We start from the raw sequence: 27,311 nt of genomic DNA, 5'->3' as shown, positions 1-27,311 counted from the left end.
GCGCAGGCTCAGCGGCCGTGGCTCACGGGCCCAGCCGCTCCGCGGCATGTGGGATCTTCCCGGACCGGGGCACGAACCCGCGTTCCCTGCATCGGCAGGCGGACTCTCAACCACTGCGCCACCACGGAAGCCCATCTATGGTGTTTTTAATGAGATACTTGTATATTAGAATCTTTTATATATTTCAGCTTCTTGAGACCAGGTAGCAGTGAAATGACATTTATCCTTAAGGTGTCACCTACCCATTTATTTTTTATGTTGTTTATGCTTAAACATTTGACATCCCCGTTAACTCAAATACATTTAATAGAAGCAGTCAGCAATTAGGAGGAACAGTTCTTATGAGAAAGTAAACTTATTTATCTTCTCTTAGCTTCTAGGGAACCTATTTAAAAATCTTGATGGGTGTGCATTTTGACACTAGAGAAAATGATTATGCAGATAAACATACATTCCAGTCTGAGTTTGTTTTGTTCCCTGCAGATTGGGAATCCACGTGTCGAACTTACCCTCTCAGAACTCCAAGATATGGCAGCTAGGCAACAACAGCAAATTGAAAACCAGCAGCAAATGTTGGTTGCCAAGGTAAGTTATTAAAGCAGCGGTGGGGAAATGTTCAACAAGTGTGTTCTTCAGCATTACTTTAGATTACCTGGCTAACCCCTGCAAGTAGGGCCATGCCGCCACAGTGTTAAACACAATGTCTTTCTTAATTATCTCTTCTGTAATCATAAATGCATACTGTAGCTTCTTGAAGTTGGGAAAGTATCAGAACAAGAGCATCTGACCCTTGACTTGCACACACAACCCCCCAGGACAGGAAACAGTTGGCCTTACCCAATTGTAGATAAAATTTGGAAAGAAAGGATGCTTTCCATTGTCCCCTCCTTTTTCCTCTGGGTGTGTTCTCAGCTGATGTAGTTGGCATTAGTGTTCTAGAGGACGCCAATGACCTGTGATAAGACACTGGTCATGGGCCCCCAAGCCAGTGGCTTCCCTTTATCCCACCCTACGAGGAATTTGTTCGGTTTATTTTGGTGCACGGCAAGGTCAGCACTCATTATTTACACTGAGTACTAGATTTGTCGTGGAAACTCTGTCGTAGGATTTGCAACTGTTGCCGACCCGCAGTGAGGCCAAACAGACCAGGACAGAAATGTTGGAGTTTGGAGCAGAGAAGGGTTATTGCGGGGCCAAGTGAGGGGAACGGGTGGCGCATGCTCAAAAAATTCGCATTCCCCGGTGGTTCTCAGGGAAGCATTTTTATAGGCAAAATTTAGGGGAGGGCTGCAGGGGGTGTGGCTTTCTTCTGGTTGGTTGGTGGTGAGGGAACAGCCTGGTGTTCCAGAGTCTGTGCTCGGCGTGGAGTTACCATCCTCCACCTGGGTGGGGGCCTTAGTTCCTGCAGAAGAGCTCAAGGGTATATTGTTCTGTGTGTCCCTGGAGGAGGAGCCAGGACCCTGTGGTTTTCCTGACTGCTCCTTCTTTGTTCCTGCATTCTCTTACTTCCCTGGTTAGTAACTGAATCTGCCTTTTGGAGCTCAGGGAGGGCGTAGGAGTCTGAAGCCTTTTCCCTACAAACCAGAAATGGGGGCACAGAAAAGGCTTTTGTACCTGGGACGGCCCCACAGGATCCTGCTTGCTTTCAAAACTTTTCTAAATAATGGTTTAGTCTTGGACTAAAAAATCAGACCTATCACCCATGCCTGCTGAAAATGATTTCACGTTCTAATGATCTTAAATGTTCTGAAACTGCTGTAGAGAGAACATGTCAATGCCGCTGCCTTGGTTTTTCATGCTTGCTCTGTAGAGAGATTTTCTTAAGAACCAAATGTCCAGTTCAACTTTTTTTCATTTATTGAATGACCATGTGATTCTATCCACTTTTATGTAAATAATAGTTTAAGTTGGACTTGTTTTTAAAAGTTGTCTTACAAAGTTTATTGGATTTACAAGAATAAAGAACAATTAAAAGTAATTGGAAAGTATTTTCATCCCATTTCTAAGATGAAAATATATGTGGTATTATGTCATTATAAAATTTTCTAATTCTACTTTTTATTTTCTTTCCAAATATTGATCCAAGAGTATTGCTACTTTAAAAAATCTTAGATATTTTCAGCAGTGTAATTCACAAGTTAATGCTGATCTTTCCATATTGAAGCACATATTCCCTTCCCTTAGTGTGCAGTGTGTAACACCTACACAGTCACAGTTAAGCGTCTTCTTAAGTATGCTTTATGCATACACATGGGACCATGAATAATGCTGACTGTTACCCTTAAGGTATGCTTTCACATGAGTAGGGAAAAAAAACTATTGAAGAGTATCGCATATATTTTTACTGTAGGACTGTCCTGTTCTTGTTTGACTATAAAATGTTTGATTACTTTTGAAGGAACTAATCCTAAAGAAAACAAACCCTTCCTCAAAGGTTCCTGTCACTTAGCAGATTAGAGGTTCATCTCCTTACTGCTCATTTTATCTCTTTTCAATGTAAAATCCTCTGCTAGTCAGTGCTCATTTCCTTTAGGAGGTTAATGTAAGGGAGCCTTGAAAGCCGCTTTGTAGCAGCAGGAAACCTGGTACTGGCGGCAGGAAGCTTAGGCTTCTGGGGCTTCACACACAGGATGGAGGTGAAAGCGTGGCTAGCATTTCTGTAACATTCGTTAAGATAGGAGATACTGAGGGAACCACTTAAACTTTTTTTAGTGTACAAAAGTCACCGTACGTTTCAATTTTCAAAGTTAGGTATTTTCCTCTCTCAATAGGAACAGCGTTTACACTTTCTAAAGCAACAGGAGCGCCGTCAGCAGCAGTCTATTTCTGAAAATGAAAAGCTTCAGAAATTGAAAGAAAGAGTTGAAGCCCAGGAAAATAAACTGAAGAAGATCCGTGCCATGAGAGGACAAGTAGACTACAGCAAAATCATGAATGGCAATCTGTGTACGTGCCGCGGCCCACTGGCACCCACACTCAGCAGGCGTAGATGACATGAGACAGAGGCCAGCTTCCAGATGCTCTCAGTCACAAGCTGATGTCAGATCTTGCTGTAGAAAAGCACTAAAGCTTTGCTCTGTCATCTGCAGCTAACTGGATGGGTTGGTTAGATTAAGAGATCTTAGAAGATCTTTTGCAGCCTTAGCAATGTAATAGAGAGATCCTTTTGTTACCTTGGTTGCAGCCGCCCTTTGGACTGGGGCTAGGGTACTCTTAAGACTCAACTCATCATGATGGTCTGTTCTAATTGAACAGCATAAATTTTATCTGTGTATTAAGATAAAGCATACAAACGCTCACTTTTTATTTCTGTGTGCGTGGATTGTTACTTCATCCATCAATTCTGTTAGTACCTACTTTATGTTACAGAATAAGCAAGATAGATTTGGATGGTCCTGCCCTCACAGAGCCTTTGGTCTCTTTGGTGCCTTGAGATTCCTAAGTGGCTTGACCAAGATAGCTTTTGGACAGATTGCCCTAATTTAAAAATATTCAATAATTAGTGCAAATTAATTGTTTGTCATATGAGCGGTCACATTATGTGTTCCAAAGGCTTGTTGAAGTGTGTTTTGGATTATGGATATTACAACTTTCTCTCCAAGGTCTGGCACTAGATGATGCTAAAGTTGAGTTAAATGGATAGAAATGAAGAAATCACAAAATAAAAATAGCAAAATACTATGAAAAAAAGAATATCAACTAAATTATGGTTTTTTTTCTTTATTGGTGGGAAATTATAGCTGCTGAAATAGAAAGGTTCAGTGCCATGTTCCAGGAAAAGAAGCAAGAAGTACAGACTGCGATTTTAAGAGTTGATCAGCTCAGTCAGCAATTGGAAGATTTAAAGAAGGGAAAACTGAATGGGTTCCAGTCTTACAATGGCAAGCTGACAGGACCAGCAGCAGCAGAGCTGAAAAGACTGTACCAAGAGCTACAGGTAACTCACCTGGGTCTGAGGGATGATTCTATTAAAACTTCCTTATCTTTTGGGTTTTCTTTCAGCGTAGAAACCTCAGGAACTGGAAACAAATTAATGGATTCTAATTTAATAGTAGGCACAAAATGTATTCAGTACAAAAGAATTTTTTAAACAGCTTTGAGACATAATTCAAATAGCATACGATTCACCCATTTAAAGCATACAATTAAGTGGTTTTCAGTATCTTCAGAGTTCTGTATACGCCACCACAATTGATTTTAGAATATCTTCATCACCCCCAAAAGAAACGTGACACCTTTTAGCCATCACCCCACAACCCCCTATCCCTCTAGCCCTGAGCAGCCACGACTCTGCTTTCCATCTCTATGGATTTGCCTACTCCGGAGATTTCATATGAATGGAATCATGCAGTTGTAGTTCTTTGTGACTTGCTTCTTTCACTTAGCATGTTTTCGGTACAGAAATTTCAGTATGAATTTAATTGGCAATATGATGAACTGGTAAAGAATTAAGCTTTAGATGATACTTAAGGCCTCTGTGTAAACTGTGTTTTGACAAGATAGATGCCTATTTGTTAAATCCTTGTCTTAGCTTGGGCTGCCTTAAAGCAACAGACATTTATGTCTCACAGTTCTGGAGGCTGGGAGTCCAAGATCAGTTCATGGTGAGGATCCACTTCCTGGCTGCCTTCTTGCTGTGTCCGCACATGCTCTGATCTCTCTTCCTCCTCTTATAAGGACACTAACCCCATCATGAAGGCCCCACCCTCACGACCTCATCTAAGCCTAATTACCTCCCAAGGGCCCCATCTCCAAATACTATCACATTGGGGATTAGGGCTTCCACAGATGAATTTTGGGAGGACACAATCATAACAACCCTCAAGATTCCCATTTCTCAGAAGTTGTCATTCAGCAGGTGATTTTTTAAAATTATTCATTTATTTATTTAGGCCGAGCCAGGTCTTAGTTGCGGCACGCAGGATCTTTAGTTGTGGCATGCAGACTCTTGGTTATGGCATGCTGGATCTAGTTCCCTGACCAGGGATTGAACCTGGGCCCCCTGCACTGGGAGTGCGGAGTCGTACTCACTGGACCACCAGGGAAGTCCCCAGCAGGTGATTTTTCAAGCCAGATACAAGTTTTGCAGTTCTATTAGCACTTGCTAGAAAAAGTATTATATCATTTTACGAAATGCAGATTTTTAATTACAGAGAGTAAACTCACTTGTTGCCGTTAAGTTCTGTAATGTAAATGCATAGAAACAAAGTGTTGTAAGAATTTATTACTTTTTATATTTTTAAGCAATTGTTAAAAGCGCAGGGTTTTTCTTTTTTTTTTTTTAACATCTTTATTGGAGTATAATTGCTTTACATTGTTGTGTTTCTGCTATATAACAAAGTGAATTAGCTATACGTATACATATATCCCCATATCCCCTCCCTCATGCAAGTGCAGGGTTTTTTAAGGATTTTTTTTTTTTTGGTAAAGTGTGATGACTGTAGTATATTTATTTATATATATTTCCAATTTTTTGACTGTAATCTAGGTTATAAAGTACATGTTACCTCCTGTCTATACACATATACCAGTATGTATGTGCTAGTACATGTGTGCATCTGAAAGAGTTTAGCAAGACAAGACTTAACCTTCTATGTGCAGTGCACGCTGATGTTTTCTATTCTCTAATTCATTTTTTATAGGTGCTTGTTATAACCCATTAAAATGATATAAGAACATTCTGTTTGGTGATTTGGCCATCCTTGGGTTTCCTGCGGCCACATTCAGTGGACTGTGTGGGGCAGAACAGATGCCCCTCCTTAGGTCACTGAACCCCACCCGCCCCCATTCCCTAGGACCACAGGCATGGTGTCCCACAGTCATTACTGGTACTAGTCATTCCGTATGCTTTGAAGAAGACACATTTGCAGATATTTGCTCTTTTTTTGTTCCATAAGAAATATGTTCCGGCTTCATCTGTGCTGTACCTGTAAAATATTTAGCATACAGGGGACGATGCCTGTATGTAAATACACATAAGAACTAAATGTTGCTTTTTTCTTCTTTTTTTAATCCCCCTAACAACGAGAATTTGACTGTTTAGTTAATACAAATCCTGAATGTTGTGTTTTCTATTTTGCAGATTCGTAATCAGCTCAACCAGGAACAGAATTCAAAGCTCCAGCAACAGAAGGAGCTCTTGAATAGGCGCAACATGGAGGCGGCCGCGATGGACAAGCGGGTCAGCGAGCTGCGCGAACGTCTTTACGGGAAAAAAATTCAGGCATGTGAGAAAGAAAATATTTCTGTGAGATAAACGACTGAGCGTGGTTCATCCCCAGAGTGTGCATCTGCACTGTAATGCCATTCTGCTCCCCGCATTTGCCATAGCCGATAAACATCAATTGGCCATAAACCATAAAAAGTGACAGTAGGAGAAAATTCATGTTCCCAAAGACACAATTGTTTCCTGGTGTATACAGATCAAAACTGCCCGGTCCACAGCTCCTCACCGTCCATTCTCCCCAGGCGGCTCTGTCTCCCTTCCACTGGGGGAAGCTTTGGCCCTGGAGTTGCAGCACCCATTTTAAGCTGTGCCATGTGCATAAATTCCTTGACCTTGTGTAGCCTCGTGTCCTTGCTATGAACTGAGAATTGCTATAAGGATTCTGAGAAATAACCCATGTGGAAAGACTTTGTAAACTCTTGTTGAGAAAAGTGCTATATAAGGGGTTAGTGCTTTTTAAAAATCTTTATTTGGTATTTTGAATTTCAAAGGTAGTAAATACTCATTGGAAGAAAGTTAAAACAGTGCAGAAATATTGAAAGGAAAATGTGGAAGTCCCTTCCATCCTTCTCATTCTCCAGGGATGATAGGGATGATAGTTATTAATGGTCCCAGTCTTTTGCTTAATATAGACAGAAAGATGTTCAATTTTTAATTGAAAATGGGAATTGTAGGAATTATATCATTCACACTGTTCTGTACCTAGTCTTTTTTTTTTTTTTTTTTTTAACTGCAATATGGGTATCTTTCCAGGTCATTATTACCTCATTCCTTTTGTAACTTCTGTGTAATATTCCATGTCCCAGGGCCTATGGTCACGTTACCCAGCCCTGTCGTTAGGCAGGGTGTCCCTGAGCCTTGCCGTTGCTGTCAGTGCTTCATGAGCGTATGCATCGCTGGGAGCTCGTGGGAGGATAAGGGACTGCTGTGTGTGGTGTCTCTGACTGGATGTAGCACTTGACCTTTTGTTCCACCAGTGGTGCTCAGTGTTTGAGGGGAGCAGTGCCTGAGTGGAGAGCTGATTGGCACTTTGCCCTCAGGAGTGGAAACGGAGCAGGCAGCCAGGTAGCTGGGACAGTGCTCCCAGAGCTCCTCTATCCACACTCCAAAACTGGCGCTTTCACGGTTGACAGGTGTCCTCTTGTCAGCTCCTGCTGCTCTGAAGGCAGCCCTCAGGAGGCGAGGCACAGGCTTCAGTAGCTTCGCCTGGCGGGATGGGCTAGGAGGATGCTAGAGGCGGAAGGGTACGCCACTTCTGCGGGCATCGTGATCAGTGGTCTCAGGTGAAAAGTCTCTTATTTACAAATCCACACTTTTTTTTTTTTAACCAGAGTGCTTAAAGGTCAATGGTTAATCTGTATGACGCCATGATTTCAGATAACGATTTCCTTGTTCTCTCAATTAACAACACACAGACCATGGGAGAGGACGTGCGCCCGTGCTCCATGCTTGCTTACGTTACAGTCTTAGTAGTGGTGGGTCAGGGGTCTCTGGAGAACAGAATCAGTTCTGTGTGTACATGTGTGTAGAGACTGATCAGTCGTGTGATTGTAAGGAACTGCCTCATGCGGTTGTGGAGGCAGGCACACCCCAGATCTGCAGGGCTGGCTGGCAGCCTGAAACCCAGGGAGTTGTCTGAAACCCAGGGAGTTGTGGATGTTGCAGCCTGAGTCTGAAGGCAGTCTACAGGGAATTCCCTCTTCCTCTGAGGACCTCAGTCTTTCTCTGAAAGCCCTTCAACTGATTGGATGCAGCCCACCCACATTATGGAGGGCAATCTGCTTTACTCAAAGTCTGTTGATTTAAATGTTAAAAATACTGTTACAGCAGCATCTAGACATGTTTGACCAAATATCTGGGTATCACAACCTAGACAAGTTGATGGGTAAAATTAACCGTCACAAATGGCTACCTAAATATTACTTCTTATTCCATCTGATACTTCAAGGGATCTCCCTGAAGAAGTTGGTGCTTCTGCAGAGATGTGTCTCCAACCCAAATGTTTTAGGCACCTTTGAACAATTGTCAAAATCATGGATGCTTTCTCCAAAATGACACATGCTCATGCATGCAGAATTTTGCAACAATTGTAGGATGGGTATGGCTCTCTCAGAGCCTGTCTGGGGAACTCTAAGGGTCAGTGTTGCTCTAGTCAGATCCCTGTTTTGCAGGCTTTTGTTGTTGGGCAGTGTCACGTGACCAGTGTCATTGGCTGTGGCCTGGTGTCCTTGCTGAGAAGAGCAGAGCTGCCTTCAGGGAACTGGTCAGAGTCTCACCTGGTTCCAGACCCTATTACTTTGTCCTGCATGGCTCATTCGGTCCTTACAACAACGCTTATCCCGAATTTTCGGACATGGGCACAGAGGCTCAGAGATGTTGCATCACTTGCCCAAGGCAGCCCAGCGAGTAAGTGGCAGAGCAGGATTTGAAGCCAGGCTCAGAGCCCAGGCTTGACGATGCCTCTGTGCCCACCCAGGGGAGGGAGTGCATCCCCAGGTGAGAGGGTTATGTACACAGAGGGGTCCTGAGGGGTTGCTCTGTTAGATGCTCGGCTCCTGGTTTTATAACTCACAAACAGGTAGGTGTTATCACAGAGCACCACTCATATAGGACTGTGGGTTCAGGCCCTTTTTTGAAGTCTTGCCCTTTCTAGATACTGATCTTCCAGGGTGGTGGAGCTTCCTACGTATGAACTGTTGAGTGATTGGCTCAAATCTGAGCAGTCGGTCATACTAGGCTTACAGTTTCTTTTAACGGAGGAGAATCTTGACTCTCATTTCTTCCCATTTTATAGCTGAGCCGTGTGAATGGCACGTCGTCGCCACAGTCACCCCTGAGCACGCCTGGCAGGGTCGCTGCGGTGGGGCCTTACATCCAGGTTCCCAGCACTGGCAGCTGTCCTGCCCCCGGAGACCCCATAAAGCCCCAGTCTCTCACTATCGCCTCAAGTGCTGCCCACGGAAGATCCAAATCCGGTGAGTGGCCTGGGTCCTCTTTCGGGGGGAGAGTGAGCAGGAAGGAGGACTGGTGGGGGGACAGTGGCCTCAGAGAAAACCCCCACGTTGCACCCAGCCTGTGTGATGTGTCCTCCAAGGCACTTTGTCCTCTAGGGCAGCATTTGGGGAGCTGTGTGCCACCACAGTGACGATGATCCTAAAACAAGGACAGGTCCTCTTTTTTGGACTCAGTGTCCTTACTGTGTGGCTTCTCAAAGCACAATTAGTTAAGACCTGAGCCTCTCCTGCCGCAGCTTTGTTTGCCTGTGAGGGTGCTCAGTGGCGGCAGGGGACGCCTCACTGCAGCCTGGGCTGCTGGTCGTCCTCACGCTGTGGCCCAGGCAGAGGGCTGCCTCCCCATCAGCAGAGCCTGCAGCTGCTCTGCCTTCCCTACCCAGCATGGTCTCGTCCACCAGAAAGTCCACCAGCCACCCCTTGGGCTCTTGGCCACCCTGAATCGTGCGGTGTGACTGGACTCGGGCCCCCAGCGCCGAGCCGGCGCGTAGCCGTCCCGAGGACATGGAGCCCCTGCGGCGCCCCCGGCTTCGTAGCCGAGCGCAGGCCCAGGTCTCCACGGAGACACCACACTGTGTCCTCAGAGGAAGACGGCTGTGCTTTACACTGATGCATGAGATGCCAGGGCTCCTTGGCAGTGAGACTTTGTTTATGACAGGGCTGCCACGCTGGCCCATCACACACGGAGTCACAGAGCATAGGTGACATCCCTGACAGTAGTAGTGCTGACTGGGTCAGGGCTACATCTTGAGGACTTTTTTCAGGTTTGGTGGTGGATTTGTGCTGGTCTTCCGTTTGTTCGCTTTGAGTTCTCTTGCCTGGCACCTGGTCTGAACAGCAACACCACTGCCGCCCCCGCTGGAGGACCCGGGGCTGCTCTGACCCAGGTCCTCGTGGGCCACGTGCCCGGCTCACAGCTCTTCGTGGCTGTGTCTCAGAAGCCACGTGGAGCGCGTGGCCGGCATGAAGCTCTAATTGCAGCTTTCTTTGATAAGCTGTTATTTATAGTTTGAACCACCCAATGGTGGGAGTATATATTCAGCTGTTGCCAATGGCAGATAATTAGTACAGCCGGCTCCTTCTCTGCTTAAATATCTCAAACCTGCCCCGAGCTGAGGAGGGCTCGAGTTTCCCCTCTTCTCTGTGGGTGTGTGCTAGGCCGCCTCATAGAGGCTGCCGGGAGAAGACCCCTCGCAGGGCCGGGAGACCGTGTCCTCCGGAGGTTCGGCAGTAGCCTCGCTCCTTCTCTGTGCTGTGGGGTGAGTGGGCGCAGGAGACCTGTGTCACGCCCATGTTGGGGGGCAGTATCTCGGCCCAAATATAGAGCCGGGGTGAGAAAATCTCCCAGGGGAGACTAACTGTGCTGTTGGCTGTCCTTCTGGTTCCCGTGTCACACAGACGGCCATGGTAAACCCAGAGTGACCAGCTCGTGGGCAGTGTCAGACCTCGACGTTGGGCCTGACTGTGGCTCGTCACGGCGCCCCACAAGCCCGTTGGCAAACCGTATGTCGGCCGGCAGGTCCGGTGGGAAGCTCTGGTGACAGCGCCAAATCAGCCGGGCTGCTCTTCCAAACTGACAGAGGCCTGCTCCTCGCATTTAGACCTGAGACAGAAACCACATACACATGATTGGTCCCCGCCTTCAACCGGTGTGAAATCTGGGCTGGGTCGAAACACCAGATCATCCTCAGGAAGTGTTTGACAGGTGCTGGCCCAGCAAGGGTTTTTTGGTTTTGTTTTTACAAAATTAAGATGATTTTCTGAGTTCATTATGAGGCTTTTAGTTTTATCTTCAGTACAGGAATCTCCCATCATACTTACAGATGATTGTCCCTTTATAATAAGAATAGGTGGTCTTCCTTCTGTACCTCCTGCCTCATCCTGAAGAAAGAAAACTCCTAGTCCCTGTCCAGTCCCTTTGCGCCTGATTTCTGCGAACTCTCCCGTGGCTGTGGGATTGAGGAGCAGCTGGTGGCCATAGTTTCTGTGACCCTGAGAGGGGCCGGGGACTCTAGCCCCCGCGGCCAGCCCCATCCTCCCTCCTGAGTCAGCAGCAGGCCCTGTCCATTTTCCCCTCAGCCCGGAGTTTGCACCTCGGTGCATCCTTGGTGAACCTGTGCATCTCTGGCCCACACAACCCCAGTCTGATACAACCAAGGGGGGGTGAAAGCACACACACTTCTGGCCCGGAAGAGGCTGATGGGCCACACAGAGCAAAGCGATGGTTTGGACTAAGGCCTGGGAATGCCTCACCAGGGCCCTAGCAGCGGCCTGGAGCCTGCAGTGGTTTCCAGCTGTGGAGGAGCTGAGCCGGAGTAGCGGTGGACACAGTGGGCTGGCCGTGCTGCTGCCAGAGATAGATTTGGCTTAGGGGCTTTTGCTGCCCGGGCGCTCAGAGGCCCTCTCATCCTCACCGCGCTGACGCGGCCTTGTACGGCTGTGTGCAGAGCGGATTTGAGAGTTTGCACTTCCTGTTTTGTTTTTTTTTTTTTGCGCGGTACGCGGGCCTCTCACTGTTGCGTCCTCTCCCGTTGCGGAGCACAGGCTCCGGACGCGCAGGCCCAGTGGCCATGGCTCACGGGCCTAGCCGCTCCGCGGCATGTGGGATCTTCCCGGACCGGGGCACGAACCCCTGTCCCCTGCATCAGCAGGCGGACTCTCAACCACTGCACCACCACGGAAGCCCCTGCTCGTCCTGTTTTATGAGTCGCAGGTTTGGGCTCAAGCACAGTTGCTGTAAGGGGGGGTGATTTCCCTGCTGCTCTGCTGTTGCCCCACCTGCCCGTGCCGGCAGATGGGAGGAGGGGCGAGGATGTGCTGCTCTTACAGGAGGGCCCAGAACAGTGCCCTTGGCTGCTTTCCCTCCCGTTCGGCTGATGCCTGGGAGGGTTCCCACTCCAGTCCAGCCCTGTACCCCTGCGGAGAGAAGCAGGGGCCTGAGGCGGGCTGAGGTCTAACCCCGTGGGCTCACTGTGAGTGGGCCTGTGTTACCAGGGAATGCTTCTGCACCCTTTCTCAGTTTGGAAGATGCTATCTTAAAAACATACCTTTTCAGTGCCTGTCCTGAAAATGCTGGGTTGACTGGCTTTCTGATCACTGCAACAGAATGATAGCCTGCTACTCCAATCACTGGGAACTTGTACTGTCCTCCTGTGATCATGAATTATTTTAAGAGGGTGGAAATTTCTAACAGATTGAAGTCAAGTTTTTCTTTTAATACTAGAAGCAGTACAGGTCAAACCTGTTATGAAATCAAAAGATGTCTTTTTTTTATTGCTGCCTGTATTTGTAAATAGTGTTTGAAAACCAAGTGCCGACGCTTGTGTTATTCATTGGTGTCGATGTAATGGCTTTGACCTGTATTTCAGTGGGGGCTAAGAACGTTTCTGCAATCCTCTGGCCCCTCGCCCGGGCTGGAGCAGCCCTGAGCTTGGTCATGGAGTCTCTGCACACGTGACCGCACGTGGGCACTGGTGAGGCGGTGCCGGCAGAGGCCAACCTTGGTCGACCTGCCACGCAGCAGCCGGTGTGTGTGGGGTGGGCGGGGGGTGCCTCCTGGTCATGAAGCTCCATCAGAGCGTGATGTCCCAGAGGGTGATTTTTGCTTCTGGCAGGGGGTTATTCTTATGTTGGTTCAACTAATTTCAAGAAAAATTTTACTTAAATTCTGTGTTCTTTTCAAGCCAATGATGGAAACTGGCCAACATTAAAACAAAATTCTAGCTCTTTGGTGAAACCGACGCAGATCGCCAGTGTGGACTGGAAGGACTCGAACATGGAGGGGCCTCTCAAGCAGGGGGCCGTCTCGAGCCAGCCTATGCCCTTGTCAGCCTTGGGAGCCCCAGAGAAGCTGGTAGGCCATTTGTCTTTGTCACAAAACACAAACAAGCTCCTAACTGACTACGTCCTTATTTAGCCTTGGTCTTTATCTAAGTGGTAGGAGGTGTCACGAGGCAAATTAACCCTGTTGGTGTCCAAATCATACTCAAGTCTGAAGGAGTTCATGGACCCTGAGCACGAGAGCCGGGTGCAGGTGTGAGGCCTTTGGTCAGGGTCGTTCACCCTGCTGTTCACCCCCACGGCATGCCCCGTGCCTGGTCACAAGCCTATCTGAAGGATTACAAGTCCTACTTTGTGCTCTTGTGACCGTGGATGGAAACGTGCTTGACTTCTCAAAGGATGACTTTGTCTTTCTTTTTAACACCTAAATTTAGGGCATCGAGATTGGTAAAGTGCCACCTCCCATCCCTGGTGTCGGCAAGCAGCTGCCCCCAAGCTATGGGACGTACCCAAGCCCTGCGCCCGTGGGCCCAGGGTCGACAAACTCCCTGGAGAGGAGGAAGGAGGGCAGCTTGCCCAGGCCCAGTGCAGGCCTGCCCAGTCGGCAGAGACCTGCACCGCTGCCCCCTGCGGGTGGCCCCCACCAGCCAGGGTCCTCGCAGCAGATTCAGCAGAGGATTTCTGTGCCACCAAGTCCCACGTACCCGCCGGCGGGGCTGCCTGCCTTTCCAGCTGGAGACGGCAAACCTGAACTCCCACTAACTGTGGCCATTAGGCCCTTCCTGGCTGATAAAGGGTCAAGGCCACAATCCCCCAGGAAAGGACCACAGACAGTGAATTCAAGTTCCATATACTCCATGTACCTCCAGCAAGCCACGCCACCTAAGAAGTACCAGCCAGCGGCGCACAGCACCTTAAATAAGACGGTTAAAGCAGGTATGGTGGGTTTGCACTCTCCATCTCTCAGGGCGAGGAAATCATACTTGAGAAAATGCCAATCCATATCCTTACTTTTGGGCCACGTGCTATTTAGGATTAAACTTGATTCTTACATAAAGTGCGGCCTTGGGTATCTGTGTGAGGTGGGGGTAAAAGATGACATGCATAGAGCAGTTCTGCAGCTGGACCACAGCTCTCTGACTTCCTGTCTGAGCGCCCGCCTGCCCACATTTCTCAGGAAATTCAGGTCTCGGAAGGCCGGCATTTCGGAATTTCCTCTTTTCCTCCTGCTTCGTAGTAACTTGTATGGGACCTATCTGGGGAGCTGGCGTAGTAGGAGCTCTGCCTGGATCTGATCCCCCTGGCCTCCTAGCAGTAGCTGAGCCAGGCCCCTAGGGGGTGATGCGAGGGGAGGGTTTTGCTGCTTTGGCATCCTTTCTCAGAGCCCACAGGGGAGAAAAGCCCTGGTTTGGGTGCGGAAACATCAGCCCCGGGCCTCCTGGGGAGGCAGGTGTGAGCACAGAGCCCAGTTCCCCACATACGGAGGCTGACAGTGATTCCTCCCTGTGCAGCAGGATCCTGGGCATCTGGGCTGGGCTGGGCCCTCTTCAGACGTTCTTGGACGTGGGCTGCAGTTCCAGAATCTAGTTTGAGAATCCCTAGGCAGGCCAGGCCACACTGTGCCCAGGGATCTCCCAGGTGGATATACCAGCTCTGGCCTGCAGCAGGCCCTGGCCTACGGGGGAAAGGCTTGCCAGGGCCACCGGATGAGCCTTCCTTTCTGAGGTGACCTGCGTTTTACATCATTTGGCTTGGTCCCAAGTCACGTGGGTTCTCCTTGGCCAGGAAACAGTGAACACCTGTTTAGGGCAGGAAGGCAGGTTTGCAACCTTTTGTTCTTTTCATTTGAGAAAGCCCCAGTTCTGTAAAAACTGATAAACTAGAGACACTCCACCTTCCAGGAGTTGGTGGGGTTCTGTGAGCAGCAGGTTCCTTTGGGATTTAATATGGGGACTTGGCATCCTCAGTGGCAGATTACAGTCTCCGTAGGAGCCCATCTCTGTGTCGTCAAAGGTGCTTGGTGAGCAGGGCCCAGACACCACAGGCTGCTGAGGTTGGTGTTCTCTGTGTCTCCCCAGTGTATGGTAAACCCGTTCTGCCATCTGGCTCCACATCCCCGTCGCCACTACCGTTTCTTCATGGGTCGCTGGCCACAAGCGCCTCGCATCCCCTGCCCCCTTCAGAAAGTGCTGAGAAGGAGCCAGAGCAGGACAGCCCTGCCCCCGCCGGAGACGGGGCCGCCGTGGAGAGCCTGCCGCGGCCGCTCAGCCCCACCAAGCTCACGCCCATCGTGCACTCGCCACTGCGCTACCAGAGCGACGCTGACCTGGAGGCCCTGCGCAGGAGGCTGGCCAACGCACCCCGGCCCCTGAAGAAGCGCAGCTCCATCACAGAGCCAGAGGGCCCCGGCGGGCCCAACATCCAGAAGCTGCTGTATCAGCGCTTCAACACCCTGGCCGGCGGCATGGAGGGCACCCCCTTCTACCAGCCCAGCCCCTCGCAGGACTTCCTGGGCTCCTTAGCCGACGTGGACAATGGGAACACCGCAGCCAACGGGAACCTGGGCGAGGCCGGCCCCACCCCGCCCACGGCCCCGCTCCCGGCCGAGCCTGCCCCCGCCTCGGACGCCAATGACAACCGGCTCCCTTCCCCCGAACCGGAGGGGCTCATCTGTCCCCCGAACACCCACCAGACAGCTGAGCCTGCCGAGGACGACAACAACAACGTGGCCACGGCCCCGTCCACTGAGCTGGTCCCCAGCCCTGGGGCCGAGGTCCCCTCCCCAGGGGAGGAGCACCTCCCCCCATCGCTTCCCCCCGCCGTGCCCCCGCCGGCGGCCTCTACGGTGGGTGCCACCCTAGACCAGGGCCACGGCTCCCTAGTCACCCAGCCAGTGCCTGTGGAGGGCGTGCCTGTGTCAGGGGTGCTGGGAGCAGTGGGGCTCGTCCAGAGCGCGAGGGGCGGTGGCCTCTTACCAGAGGGCCAGCCTGGGGGCCCGAGGTGTCCCTGAGGAAGGGCAGCCATATGGGGATCAGAAGGGCAGGCAGCAAGGGGAAGGAGAACCTTCTAGACAGAGCCCTGGAGGGTGGGCAGTGCTGCAGGAGCAGAGGCAGGTGGGAGCCCCTCACGGCTGGCAGGGCGGAAGCAGTTGGGCTTGGCTGTGACCCGCCTTGCTCCCTCTCTCGGGTGCCCGCGGCGCAGCCCGGCCCCTGAGGCAGAGGCACCCTTTGGAGTCAGGCCAGGCTGGCCTGAGAGCGGGCTGGTCCGCGGTGCCCGGCACCGCTCGGGGCTGCGGGTGAAGCTCTGCCTTGGGCTTTAGGCCCTCCCCTCTTCCCCGCTTCCCCCCGGGCCTGCTTCCGTGGGGTCGTCTTGAAATCCAAAGCTTCCTCCCAACAGAGCAAACGGACCAACCTGAAGAAGCCCAACTCGGAGAGGACGGGGCACGGGCTGAGGGTCCGCTTCAACCCGCTGGCGCTGCTCCTTGACGCCTCCCTGGAGGGGGAGTTCGACCTGGTGCAGAGGATCATCTACGAGGTGAGCAGGTGGGCGGCCGCAGCCCTGGCGGCCCCGGGCAGGGGCGGGGCTCACGCGCCCTCTGTCCTAGGTGGAGGACCCCAGCAAGCCCAACGACGAGGGCATCACCCCGCTGCACAACGCCGTCTGTGCCGGGCACCACCAGATCGTGAAGTTCCTGCTGGACTTCGGGGTCAACGTGAATGCCGCCGACAGCGACGGCTGGTGAGGGCCCCGGGGCGCTGGGGTAGTGGGGAGAAGGGAAGAGGACGAGGGTGGCAACTTGGTCCCAGGCCTGCGTATCCTCCTGGTCTTCGTTCTCGTGGGGGTTTTGTTAAAGGCTCGGCTGCGATCACGCTCTTCACGTGGCTGACTGCTGACTGTAGGCTGAGCCTCTGCCGATCCGTACGTTTTTTAAGTGGCCAGAAAGCCTGTGTGGAGGGGAGCCTCGCAGGCCGGCCGCTACGGTGCCGGCCCTGCGCCCCGTGGGCCTCATCGTGAGCTTCAGGCAGCGGTCTGCGCTGCTGCGTTTGAACAGCTGTTTTTGTATATTGTGGTAAAACACAGCCGTCACTGTCGCAGCCATCGTAAGGGACACGTCATTGGTGTGAGGGACATTCGTGCTGTTGCACCATGAACACCCAGCTTACAGGCCGGTGTTCAGTCCACTCCCCGCCCGCCCTTTTCAGAAACGTGTGTGTGGCCCAAAACTGGTAGTAGAAGGGAGGCCGCTACACAGGCAGCAGCACAGCAGCTCGCGGGGCACTGAGCACACAGCCCTGGGGGCCGCCTGGGACCCAGCCGGGTGTGAGCGCCTCCTCTGTCCCTCCAGGACGCCGCTGCACTGTGCCGCTTCCTGCAATAGCGTCCACCTCTGCAAGCAGCTGGTGGAGAGCGGCGCCGCCATCTTCGCCTCCACCATCAGCGACGTTGAGACTGCTGCGGACAAGTGCGAAGAGGCGGAGGAAGGCTACCCCCAGTGCTCCCAGTTCTTACACGGTGCGGGGCGGGCGGCGGGGTGCCCCAGGGGAGAGGCCTGTGAGGGCTGAGGTGTCCCAGGGTGGGTCTCCCATCCTGTCCTGTGGGGGAGGGAAGCTCCCTTCTCCATTAGGCAGGGCTGGGTTTTCCAAGGGCTAAACAGTCACAGGCCATCCACGCTACACCCGATGGGAGAACCTGTGGGCCCAGCCTACCTTAGACCCTGGGGACAAAGTGACAAATGAAACGGGCAGTGCCCTCCAGGCCCAGCTCCCAGGACAGAGGCCGTGCGGCGGGGCTGGGGGGCGGCCGGCCTTCCTGGGGACCCGCAGGCGAGTCCTGGGTGTGAGCTCACTGGGTCGCGGTGGCTCCGTCGCTCCGGTGATGAGTGCTTCCCACTGTCCAAGAGCAAGTCACGCGGCTTCTTTAGTCATCGACTTTTGGAAGTTAGTTCGACGTGTGGGTTTAAGTTTCATCTTGAGAAACGCCTTTTAGAACACTGCTTTGCTCCTGGACACAAAGGTTCCGCCACGGTCCTCTTGCTGGGACGTGGAAGGGACTGCTGGCGTTAAGCAGAGGGCGGCAGCCGGCCTGGCTTTTGACCGCTCCGCCGCGGCCCCCGCCGGGCTGCCCGAGGACAGCAGCGTGTCCCTTCTGGTCCCGCTGCAGGGCTCTCTCTTGCAGCCCGCCCTCCATGGAGACCTGACCGTTTGCTCTCCCGTCCCAGGGGTGCAGGAGAAGTTGGGCGTGATGAACAAAGGCGTGGTGTACGCTCTGTGGGCTTATGAGGCCCAGAACAGTGACGAGCTGTCTTTCCACGAAGGGGACGCCCTCACCATCCTGAGGCGCAAGGACGAAAGCGAGACGGACTGGTGGTGGGCTCGTTTTGGGGACCGGGAGGGCTACGTGCCCAAAACCCTGCTGGGGGTAAGCACTCAGCGCTGCACCTGGGGCCCCGTGCCGGAGCCAGCTGTGCCCTCTACCTGCCCGTGGGCTTAATAACCTGGGCTCCGATCCCGCGGGCTGGAGACTGCCTTTCTCCAAGCCTCGTGGGAGCCGTGGGGGGGCATCTGCTCTCGAGGAGGCCCGTGGGGAGGCCGGAGCCCCCCGACAGGGGCTGCTCACAGCGTGCTGTGCTCGTGGGGTCTGTAGTGGGGTGGGGCAAGGGGCGACTGCAGGCTGCTCCTCTGCGTTACACGGATGGTTCCTCAGACCCTTGGCAGGGCCGTGCCTTTGCTCTAGTGCTCCGTGCCCGGTGGGGCTGGCAGACGCTTTCGTGACACAGTCACTGGACACCGTGGGACTGCCAGGCACCTTTAGGGGCCTTACGAACAGTGTCAGTGTCGAGTGCCCTGAGAGGAAGAGGAATGGGGTATCCTGGGAGTTGGGAAGTTCTCCGTAGGAGGGCGACAAGCTGAACTTCGGCCTGAAGGAGCTGGTGTGCGGCCTTCTGAGGGCAGCCTGGCCTCTGGACGGGGTTCCTGCCCAGTGGGTCGTCCCCTTGTCCTAACTCCTGTCCCTTGCTTCCCAGTTGTACCCACGGATCAAACCCCGACAGCGAACACTGGCCTGAACTTCCCTTTGGAGCACCGCACGGGCCCTCCAGCGACGAGGCGCCACTGAAGAGATGATTCTGCCATTTCTCCGGGAAGCTGAAGCTAGAAATGGCTTTACTGGTGCTCCCTTCAGCAGACAGCGTCCACAATGCGAAAGCCCGACAGGCTCTAGGGGAGGCCCTTTCTCCGGTCTGCCCGCAGCTGGGAGAGAGACCTTCGCCTCCAAGAAGACCGACTTTTGCCAGTTACTGTAAATCCGAATAAATACCCAGCATTCTCAACAACCGCCCCCGTTGCCAGTAAGAAGCCCTGTAATTAACCCCTGGTCGGTTGCCAAGGAAGACGAATGCTGTCACTGACTTGGGCCCCAAGGCTGTCGTCCCTCATTCCCGGTGTCGCCCCAGCCCCAACAACGAAAACTTGCAGCTGCTGTGAGGTGCGTCCCCTCGCTAGAGCCCTGCCCTCCCGTTTACTAGAAATCACAGAAACCCGGGGCACCTCTTTCATCCTCACCACATGCGTTTCTTCATCACCGAAGGAGCCCCTGTGTGGAGACTTCTGTCCAGCGGTGGTGCCTGATGTGTGGGCTCCACTTCCTGTTCCGGGCCTCGGTCTAGGTCACCGACAGGCCACGGACACGAGGGACCTTAAGATCGAGTGACACGTGGTCAGGAGTCTCAGCACAGCACTGCCTTCTCTGCAGCCTCTTGCTGCCCCGGTGTGGTCCTCGCCCCTCCCAGCGTGGACGTGCTCTGCCGAGGGCCGTGCAACCCACGGGCCAGGAGGCGGTGGACGCGGGGACGCCTGCGAAGTCCCGGGGCGGCTGTGGGGGCGGGCGGGCAGGGCCCCCGGCTCCCCGGTCCCAGCCGTGACACCATAACCTGCCTGGTTCCAGACTTGAAGCAAGTAAGGCGCTCCCCCGAAGCGTCAACTGTACGTACAGGCTTTTATATACCAAAACTATTTTTTGACTAAACCACTCGAAACTGTCAGAACCATGTTGGAAATGTTTTTTTCTCTCATTAAAATCCAGGCCCTGAGCTTCTTTTCCATGTATGAGTCGTGTGTGTAATTTACGTACAGACGCGTGTAGATCCTTGTTGCAGAGTCGCCTACCTTTAAGCACCGACTGACTGCACAGTGCGCTGATGAGACGCGAACACCCTGCAGGGCAGTCTCTGCGGATGCCGTGTAAATGTGCTCACAATAAACCGCTGTCTCTCACTGGAGGCTGTGAGTCTTGTGTTCTGGAGCCAGAACTGAGCTGAGCATGAAGCTCGGGTTGTCTGGACACAGCGAGGTGAGGCCTGATCCGTATTTTCAAAATAAGTTTTAATCATAAGCTTTATATACAAATTGTTGTACAATTACTTTAATAAAGGGAAATAATAGTGAAAAGTACAAAACACAAATCTTGTTCCTTCCCCTGTAAAGTAGCAAAGGTTTGTTCATAGCCCCAGATGAGTGACACATGAACGGGCAGTCTGTGAGATGCGCTCCAGTACAAATCAGGCCGAGTTACCACTGCCCAGGTCACTTCCGTGGAAGAATTAATGGAACGAACACCAAGGGGCCAGAACCATCTAGTAAACTTGGGCACTCATAAAAACATGGTATAGGTTATGCTAAAAAGAGTTTAGCGGTAGTGTAGCTCAGTCTCTCCCACCCCCAGTCAGGCATCGATAAGAGACAAATTCTAAAGCACGAGGTGTTCTGAGCATTAATCAATCAACTGTGTACATATTGCACTAGGTAAGCTCCGAGTACTTGAGTTGCGTTTCCAGCACGTGTAGGGTTAGGTGAGCCTGTGCGTGCTTGGCGAGCAGGTGCTGCTGCCCCTAGCGGACTGTCCAGCCCGCGTGCCGTTACTGGTCCCGAGATTCGTAGAGAAGCTTGGCAGCCTGCAAGGTGACCAGAGATGAGCGCGTGTGCCTGGCTGAAGCCAGTGGGGGCACCCCGGCTAGGCAGGCGGCGGGCCTCCCTCTGGGAAAGGTGGGCAGTGCTCTGAGCAGGAGGGCCGGGCCCGCGGTACCTTGTGCATGGCCGCCAGCCATGCTGTCGCCTGCCTTCTGCTGCCGTTTGCGTCCTCCCCGGCCGTCAGCTTCAGCTGCGTCACGCCCTCCGCCCCCGGCGCCGTGTACTGCAGGGTCATGCCTGTGGCCCGCGCGTTGCCTCCTGGAGCGGGGAGACAAGGTAAGGATGCCCGGGGGGATGCTGAGCACCCAGGGAGCCGCCGGCCGGGGCGCCTCCTCCCCAGCCCTGGTGCTGGTCTCGGACGGAGGCGGCCTGGTGGCGGGGCCTGGGCTAGGGGCTGCCCAGCAGATGAGCCCGAGCTCACAGGGCGGGACAAACACTCGGCACCACATGGCCGAGAACCCAGGGAGAGGCGCGGCGCCGTCGGGAGGGCTGCCCAGGCTGCACCCTGCCTGTCACGCTGGCCTCACCCCCACCCTACTCTGGAGAGCCAGGGTCAAAGCGGAGGGCACAAGTGCCACCAACACCCCACTCTAGGACACGAGCTCCCGAAAAGATGCCGTGTGGGGTCGGCCTGCTGGGACACTGCCCGCCTTTGGGCTGTGACACCGTGGACGACGAAGGGGCCCCAGCACCTGCTCTGAGAACCAACGGCTGGAGGAACAGACGGCCCTTCTGTGACGCCTGCGGTCAGAAAAGTGGCAAGGAGACCAAGCCTCACAGTGGAGTTTGCCTACAGCTGTTCTAGTTTGTGACTTGGGAGGAAAACTCCGTTGTGAGCGGTTACCCAGCTCAGAAGATCCCTTCCATCAGACGCAGGTCTCAGAGTCAAACGCAGGCCGCCGGAGGAGCAGGTGCTGGGTGGGAGAGGCCCGGCCCACCGGGAGGTCGAGCCGGCTGGAAGTGCCCCGCCACCCAAGGCCTGGGACGCCCCCCACGACCTTTCATAAGCCACGCTTCGACCCTGGGTGTCGAGCGGCTTGTCCCCGCCTGGGCTCCTTGCAGGAGTGCCCCCCCGCCCCGGGTTCTGGGGCAGGCAGGCTGTGCTCTGCCCACCCCCCGCTCCCGTAAGTAGACTTTCACTGGCCCAGGCCACGCTTCCGTGGCTCCTACGACTGCTGTCGCATTTTGAGTCTGCGGCCGGCAGAGCTGCATGCAAGTACCTGGGCCTCGACAGAAAGTGCCGCGACGCTGCTGTGGCCGCCGCCCCCGCCCCCTCGGGAACACATTTTTCTGGGCATGTAACGGTTCCGGAAGCCTGGGCAGAGCAGGGCTCACTGTTCTCCCACCACCGCCACAAGAGGGCGCATGGCGCCACCAGCCCCCGGCCCCGCCCACACGCGGGAAGGACACGGAGGGACGCCCCGGCCCGGGTGGGGCCCGGGTGGGGGGTGGCCCCCCGCTTCTCTGGACCGTGACTTCCGCACCTTCGACTCACGGCCCAGCACAGGTGCCGCCACGCACAAGCCTGTGCTCGGGGGCGGGGGGGGGGGGGCAAACGCTGCGCCGGCCCGCTCCCCTCGCCACCTGCGGGCCCAGGAGCGCAGGGAGGCTCCTACGCGAGAACACGGGAGCGCGCGCGCCGCGGAGGGACGGGAGCGCGCTGGGGAGGGCCGCCGCCCGCGCCCCCCTCGCGTGGCCCGCTCAGGCCCAGCGGATGCCCAGGGGAGGATGCCCAGGGGACGTTAGGAAACACTGCGTAGGGCTCCCCCTGGGAGCGCAGATGAGACAGACTGCTTCATTTATGCTTTGTCTGCCCGTCTTAGACCCAACTGTCTTTCAAATCAACCAAAAGAAGGGAATGTGTGTTTCACAGAGAGCCTGCGGCGCGGACCGCCCGCAGCACACAGCAGCGTCTGAAGGAGGCGTGGCCCGGCGCGGGGGCAGGGAGAGCGGCGGGGAGCTGACCTTCAGAGGCGGGCTGGCTCCCCGGGACGCTGCTGTAAGTGTGCGTGTCTGTTTCTACGTCAAGAAGGTAGGCAGGCAGGAGAGAAGAACAAGCAAGAGCCGATCAGAAAACAGAAAGCAAGACGGACTACGTCACGTGGGTTTCTTCAGCACACGGCGCCCAACACGGAGCACCGACTCCACTTCCGTGGAAGGACAGCTGCTGAAGTGCGGAAGTTTAGGTGGAAAGATCCAGAATAGGCTAAGCGCTCCGCAAGCTCCAGGAGGAGGGTCGTCCCCGCAGACCCTGGGGGCCGTGGTGCTGGGCGGGCAACGCTCCAGGCACCGGGGAATCGGGCCGATGCCCGCTGCCGCCGGGGCCTTACCCCGGACCCAAGTCCGACAGTAAGTGGGACGTACAGAAGGCAGAGTCCCCGCTTGTTTTACACGGTAAGCCCCGTTCGCCTGGCGAGCTCCTGCAGCCACCCCCTAAACACAAGCCCGCCACGGCTGAGCGGCACGGCCCACAGACCCCGAGAGTCACCCAGGCCGGTGCCACGCGGCACTCACCTCCAGGAGGGAAGCCTTCCGCGAGCATCTGCACGGCGGCAATGCGCGTGACCTCGACCTCGTGGCGACCGTCCCCGTCCAGAAGCAGGTACCTGCAGCAAACAGAGGGTGTCCACACCGCATCACTTCAGGCTCGAAGCGACGGAGCGTCCGTGCCGAGCAGCACCCGCTCTTACCTCTGGTTGCTGGAAAGACGACAGACCATCGTGTCTGACTTCTCCGAGTTTCCAAAAGTTACGAGGAAGGTGGCGCCTGGGGATGAAAACCAGACATGAGGACCCGGCAGCTCCCTTCTCGCCTCCCCTTCCAGGCCAGCCCGCCAGGGGACGCGCGCAGAGGACAAAAGGAAAGCAAGACAGGTGGCAGCTCTGTTCTGCGGGGCCCTCGGCTGAGGCGGAAAGGCCGTGCCGGGGTTGGGGTTCAACAGCGGAAGTAAAAGGCACTGCCTGGGGCTCCCAGGGGCCTTACCTCCCAAGGGCCTGGATCACAGGGCGCCGACCGTCCCCCAGCGCTCAGGGGCCCCTGGGCAGCACCACCCGCCCTGCTGCCAGGAGGGGGAGGGGGCCCGCAGGCCGGGGGGGCTGGGCTGCCAAGGCCCGGGACGGGGGGCAGCAGGCACGGGGAGAGAGCTGCCCTCTCGTCACCACCATGTCCCAGGACGGCGGGGGCCGCACCTGGAGTCCCAACCAGCGGTCTCAAGCCTGCAGCAGGCGCCCTGCAGAGACAGAGGCCAGGCAGGGCGTCACAGCATCGCAGCCACCACGCGACAGACACGAGGCCCCAGGCGCTCACCGCTCAGGAGCAGCTTGAGCTGCTTGTCGTAGAACTCGGCCTCCCGGTGGGACACCAGGGCGCACTCAGCGCACTGCCGCACGGGGTCCACGAAGCACATGCGCCGCAGCGCCACCTTCTGGCTGCAGCACTTGTCGCAGAAGCACTTCCCACACCGGCGACAGTGGTGCTGGAGACGCGGGGCAGGCAGTGAGGACCCCCGGAGACCCACACCACCGGCACCCACGACCAGATGCCTCGCGGGTCCCGACGGTTTCCCAGCGGCCGGAACCCCACCTGCTGACCAGGCCGCCACTGTCCCCGAGGCTCCGCGACAGACAGCACCCACTCCCGCCCCCCACTCCCCCTCCCGCCCCACCGCAGCTCACCTTCCTGGTGAGAAAGTCAAACTTGGTGTCGCACTGCATGCACCTCGGGCACTAGGAGAGAAGGTGACAGGGCATCAGGACCCGGCTGCCAAGGCCACGCGGTCAGCTCCTCGGAGAGCCCCGTCCTGTCGCTGGAACCCAGGATCGGCCGTGAGATGATGCGATGCCGCAGCAGAAAGTGATCTACACCGGATCCCCGCGCGGAGAAGCGCAGTGGGTCGGCTGAGCTGGGGCAGCGTCCAGCTCGCAAGGGTGCTACCAGCCCCAAATGCCCGGGGCTCAGCGGGGAGGCTGGGGACAGTGCTCCAGGGACAGGCCGAGGCCCAGGGCTGGAAACGGCCACATTACCACCAAACCAACCAACCACGCAGAGGACCTCAGACCTGTTATCTGACACAGAGCGAGGCTTTCTGCCCATCCTGGCGCCAAGTGCGGACAGACTGTCCCCGCACCGCCAAGGCTCAGCCTCCACGGTGGGAAAGCTGCTCCTGGACACATGTGCCACCTCACCCCAATGACACGGTGACAGTAAAATGCCACCATCAGGGAGCCAGACACCCTGACCACCATGCGCCCCGAACCCGGCCAGTCCCCAGTCAGTCCTGGCCCACACGGCCTGACCCCAGTGTCCTGCCCTTCGTCCTCACTGCCTGGCTTCAGTCCGGGCAGCCAGAACCCACTCGCCGCCGGGGCTTTGTTCCCATCCTGCCAACGCAGTGCTTGACCTTGACCCCTGCTCTGCACCCCTCCCGCCCCCAGGCCCACGGCTGCAGCCGGGTCCGTCACTCTGAGGAAATGCACAGCAGGTGCCAGGGCCCACCGTGGGGCCGGGACCCTGAGGAAGCTTCTGGAAGGAGCCTGGCATCCACACGCAGTGTGCCCGTCTCCGTGGGACGGCAGGCGTCCAGGCCAGCCCCCAGCCCCACCCAGCTCTACGTGGCCACGGCTCCACCCTGGGCTGCTGTCTAAGCATTCTGAGATCCCGTGATTGACGTTTCCTTATTTTCTCTTTGCTCTTACGCTGCTTTCTGGGCTGGGACACAGGGCCTGGCCCACCTTGGCCCTCCAGAACCATCCACAGACTCCCTTGCCAGCTTCAGGCCGAGCTGGCTAATCACAGCGCAGCTGCTTCCACCAGCCCCTGCCATTGCCTCTCGCTGTCAGTTCTGGAACGTTCCGTGTGTTTGGCCCTTGGGCCTCCACCCATGGCAGGGCATCTGTGTGCCACGCTCTCCTGTGCCCTCACACATCTGCCAGCCACAGAATCCACTGGACGTGGGGAAAGCCGGCGGGACCACCAGCGTCAGGCCAGGTTCCAGTGCGAGAGCTGCCTCCCGAGTCTATGTGCGTCCTGCACCCACGGCGGGGACGTGGAGCCCAGGGCTGCCCCACTCTCACCGGGTGGGTCGCATCTAGGCAACTGAGAGACCAATTTCTAAACTAAGACCACAGCAGAATTTAAAGTTTACTCCCGGGGCTTCCCTGGTGGTGCAGTGGCTAAGAATCCACCTGCCAATGCAGGGGATGAGGGTTTGAGCCCTGGTCTGGGAAGATCCCACATGCTGCGGAGCAACTAAGCCCGTGTGCCACAAATACTGAGCCAGTGCTCTAGAGCCCGTCAGCCACAACTACTGAGCGCACGTGTCACAACTACTGAGCCGTGCACCACAACTACTGAGCCTGTGCTCTAGAGCCCACAAGCCACAACTACTGAGCCTGCGCTCTAGAGCCCCTGAGCCACAACTACTGAGCTCACGTGCCACAACTACTGAGTCTGAGCTCTAGAGTCCGTGAGCCACAACTATTGAGCCCACATGCCACAAATACTGAGCCCACATGCCACAACTACTGAGCTTGTGAGCCACAACTACTGAGCCTATGCTCTAGAGACCGTGAGCCACGACTACTGAGCCTGCATGCCACAACTACTGAAGCCTGCGTGCCTAGAGCCCATGCTCGGCCATAAGAGAAGCCACCGTAATGAGAAGCCCGCGCACCGCAAGGAAGAGCAGCCCCTGCTCACCACAACTAGATAAAGCCCACGCGCAGCAACGAAGATCCAACGCAGCCAAAAATAAATAAATTAAATAAATAAACTTTTTAAATAAATAAATAAAATTCGCTCCCTTAAAAACATTAGTGATCTAGAAGTTTTGTATTAATCTAAATAACCAACGAGGTTATTCAGAAAATGTACAGGCTTTTTTAAATAATGCAAGTTTCCTGTGGATTATATAAAAGAAGCTTTTAAAGTTATCAAGAGAACAATTTGATATGAAAACAGAATTAAATAAGGAAATAAAGCAACTGGTGAAGATATGAGAGTAAAATTACCACCAAAGAACTCACACCTTCTCTGATAAACCAGCTGCATCAAAAGGAAACGAAAAGCCCAGGCCGAGGCCCAGCAGCAGGCCCCGTGCACCTGACCTGGACCCAGAGGCTCTGGGGTTCCAGGAAACCGCTGTCTGGGGAGACGGAGTCCAGAAACCAGGTGTGAGCAACCCACCTGCACCATGTGTGACAAAAGCTGCCTGGGTTCCAGCCTCGTAGACTACGTCGCACCCAGGCCTGTGTCACCGTGGCGCCGCTAGGCTGGGGCTGGCGTCACAGACAGGCACACTTGCAAGGGAGAACCGGGGCCCACAGGAGCTCA

General features: G+C 54.8%; 2 protein-coding genes across 10 annotated transcripts in view; one reads left to right on the top strand and one right to left on the bottom strand.

The window, feature by feature from the left end:
• The window catches only part of PPP1R13B (protein phosphatase 1 regulatory subunit 13B), a 91,738-nt gene extending 71,456 nt beyond the window's left edge, over positions 1 to 20,282 (top strand). Inside the window, exons 5-18 of one of the 7 annotated variants that reach the window (XM_024131016.3) lie at positions 484 to 585; positions 2,772 to 2,946; positions 3,741 to 3,937; positions 6,083 to 6,223; positions 9,021 to 9,201; positions 12,921 to 13,090; positions 13,452 to 13,953; positions 15,096 to 15,862; positions 16,414 to 16,551; positions 16,622 to 16,755; positions 17,363 to 17,529; positions 18,236 to 18,435; positions 19,040 to 19,997; positions 20,098 to 20,282. In XM_024131016.3, coding sequence (XP_023986784.1) covers positions 484 to 585; positions 2,772 to 2,946; positions 3,741 to 3,937; positions 6,083 to 6,223; positions 9,021 to 9,201; positions 12,921 to 13,090; positions 13,452 to 13,953; positions 15,096 to 15,862; positions 16,414 to 16,551; positions 16,622 to 16,755; positions 17,363 to 17,529; positions 18,236 to 18,435; positions 19,040 to 19,081 — 2,916 coding nt within the window. In that variant the 3' untranslated portion in view covers positions 19,082 to 19,997; positions 20,098 to 20,282. Of the gene's footprint in view, positions 1 to 483; positions 586 to 2,771; positions 2,947 to 3,740; positions 3,938 to 6,082; positions 6,224 to 9,020; positions 9,202 to 12,920; positions 13,091 to 13,451; positions 13,954 to 15,095; positions 15,863 to 16,413; positions 16,756 to 17,331; positions 17,530 to 18,235; positions 18,436 to 19,039; positions 19,998 to 20,097 lie in introns of those variants that run through there. The other 6 variants (XM_055088747.1, XM_055088749.1, XM_055088745.1 and 3 more) reach the window with 6 other exon arrangements.
• Positions 20,283 to 20,456: 174 nt separating this feature from the next.
• The window catches only part of ZFYVE21 (zinc finger FYVE-type containing 21), a 14,635-nt gene continuing 7,780 nt past the window's right edge, over positions 20,457 to 27,311 (bottom strand). Inside the window, exons 2-8 of one of the 3 annotated variants that reach the window (XM_007128395.4) lie at positions 24,656 to 24,706; positions 24,288 to 24,456; positions 23,672 to 23,747; positions 23,496 to 23,587; positions 22,947 to 23,000; positions 21,097 to 21,239; positions 20,793 to 20,965 (exon numbers count right to left, since the gene is read on the bottom strand). In XM_007128395.4, the coding sequence (XP_007128457.1) occupies positions 20,930 to 20,965; positions 21,097 to 21,239; positions 22,947 to 23,000; positions 23,496 to 23,587; positions 23,672 to 23,747; positions 24,288 to 24,456; positions 24,656 to 24,706 (621 nt within the window). In that variant the 3' untranslated portion in view covers positions 20,793 to 20,929. Of the gene's footprint in view, positions 20,966 to 21,096; positions 21,240 to 22,946; positions 23,001 to 23,495; positions 23,588 to 23,671; positions 23,748 to 24,169; positions 24,211 to 24,287; positions 24,457 to 24,655; positions 24,707 to 27,311 lie in introns of all 3 variants that reach the window. The other 2 variants (XM_055088751.1, XM_007128396.4) reach the window with 2 other exon arrangements.

Source organism: Physeter macrocephalus, chromosome 11, assembly GCF_002837175.3.
Source record: "Physeter macrocephalus isolate SW-GA chromosome 11, ASM283717v5, whole genome shotgun sequence".
Taxonomy (NCBI): Eukaryota; Metazoa; Chordata; class Mammalia; order Artiodactyla; family Physeteridae; genus Physeter; species Physeter macrocephalus.
This window is presented reverse-complemented; position numbering and strand designations above follow the sequence as displayed.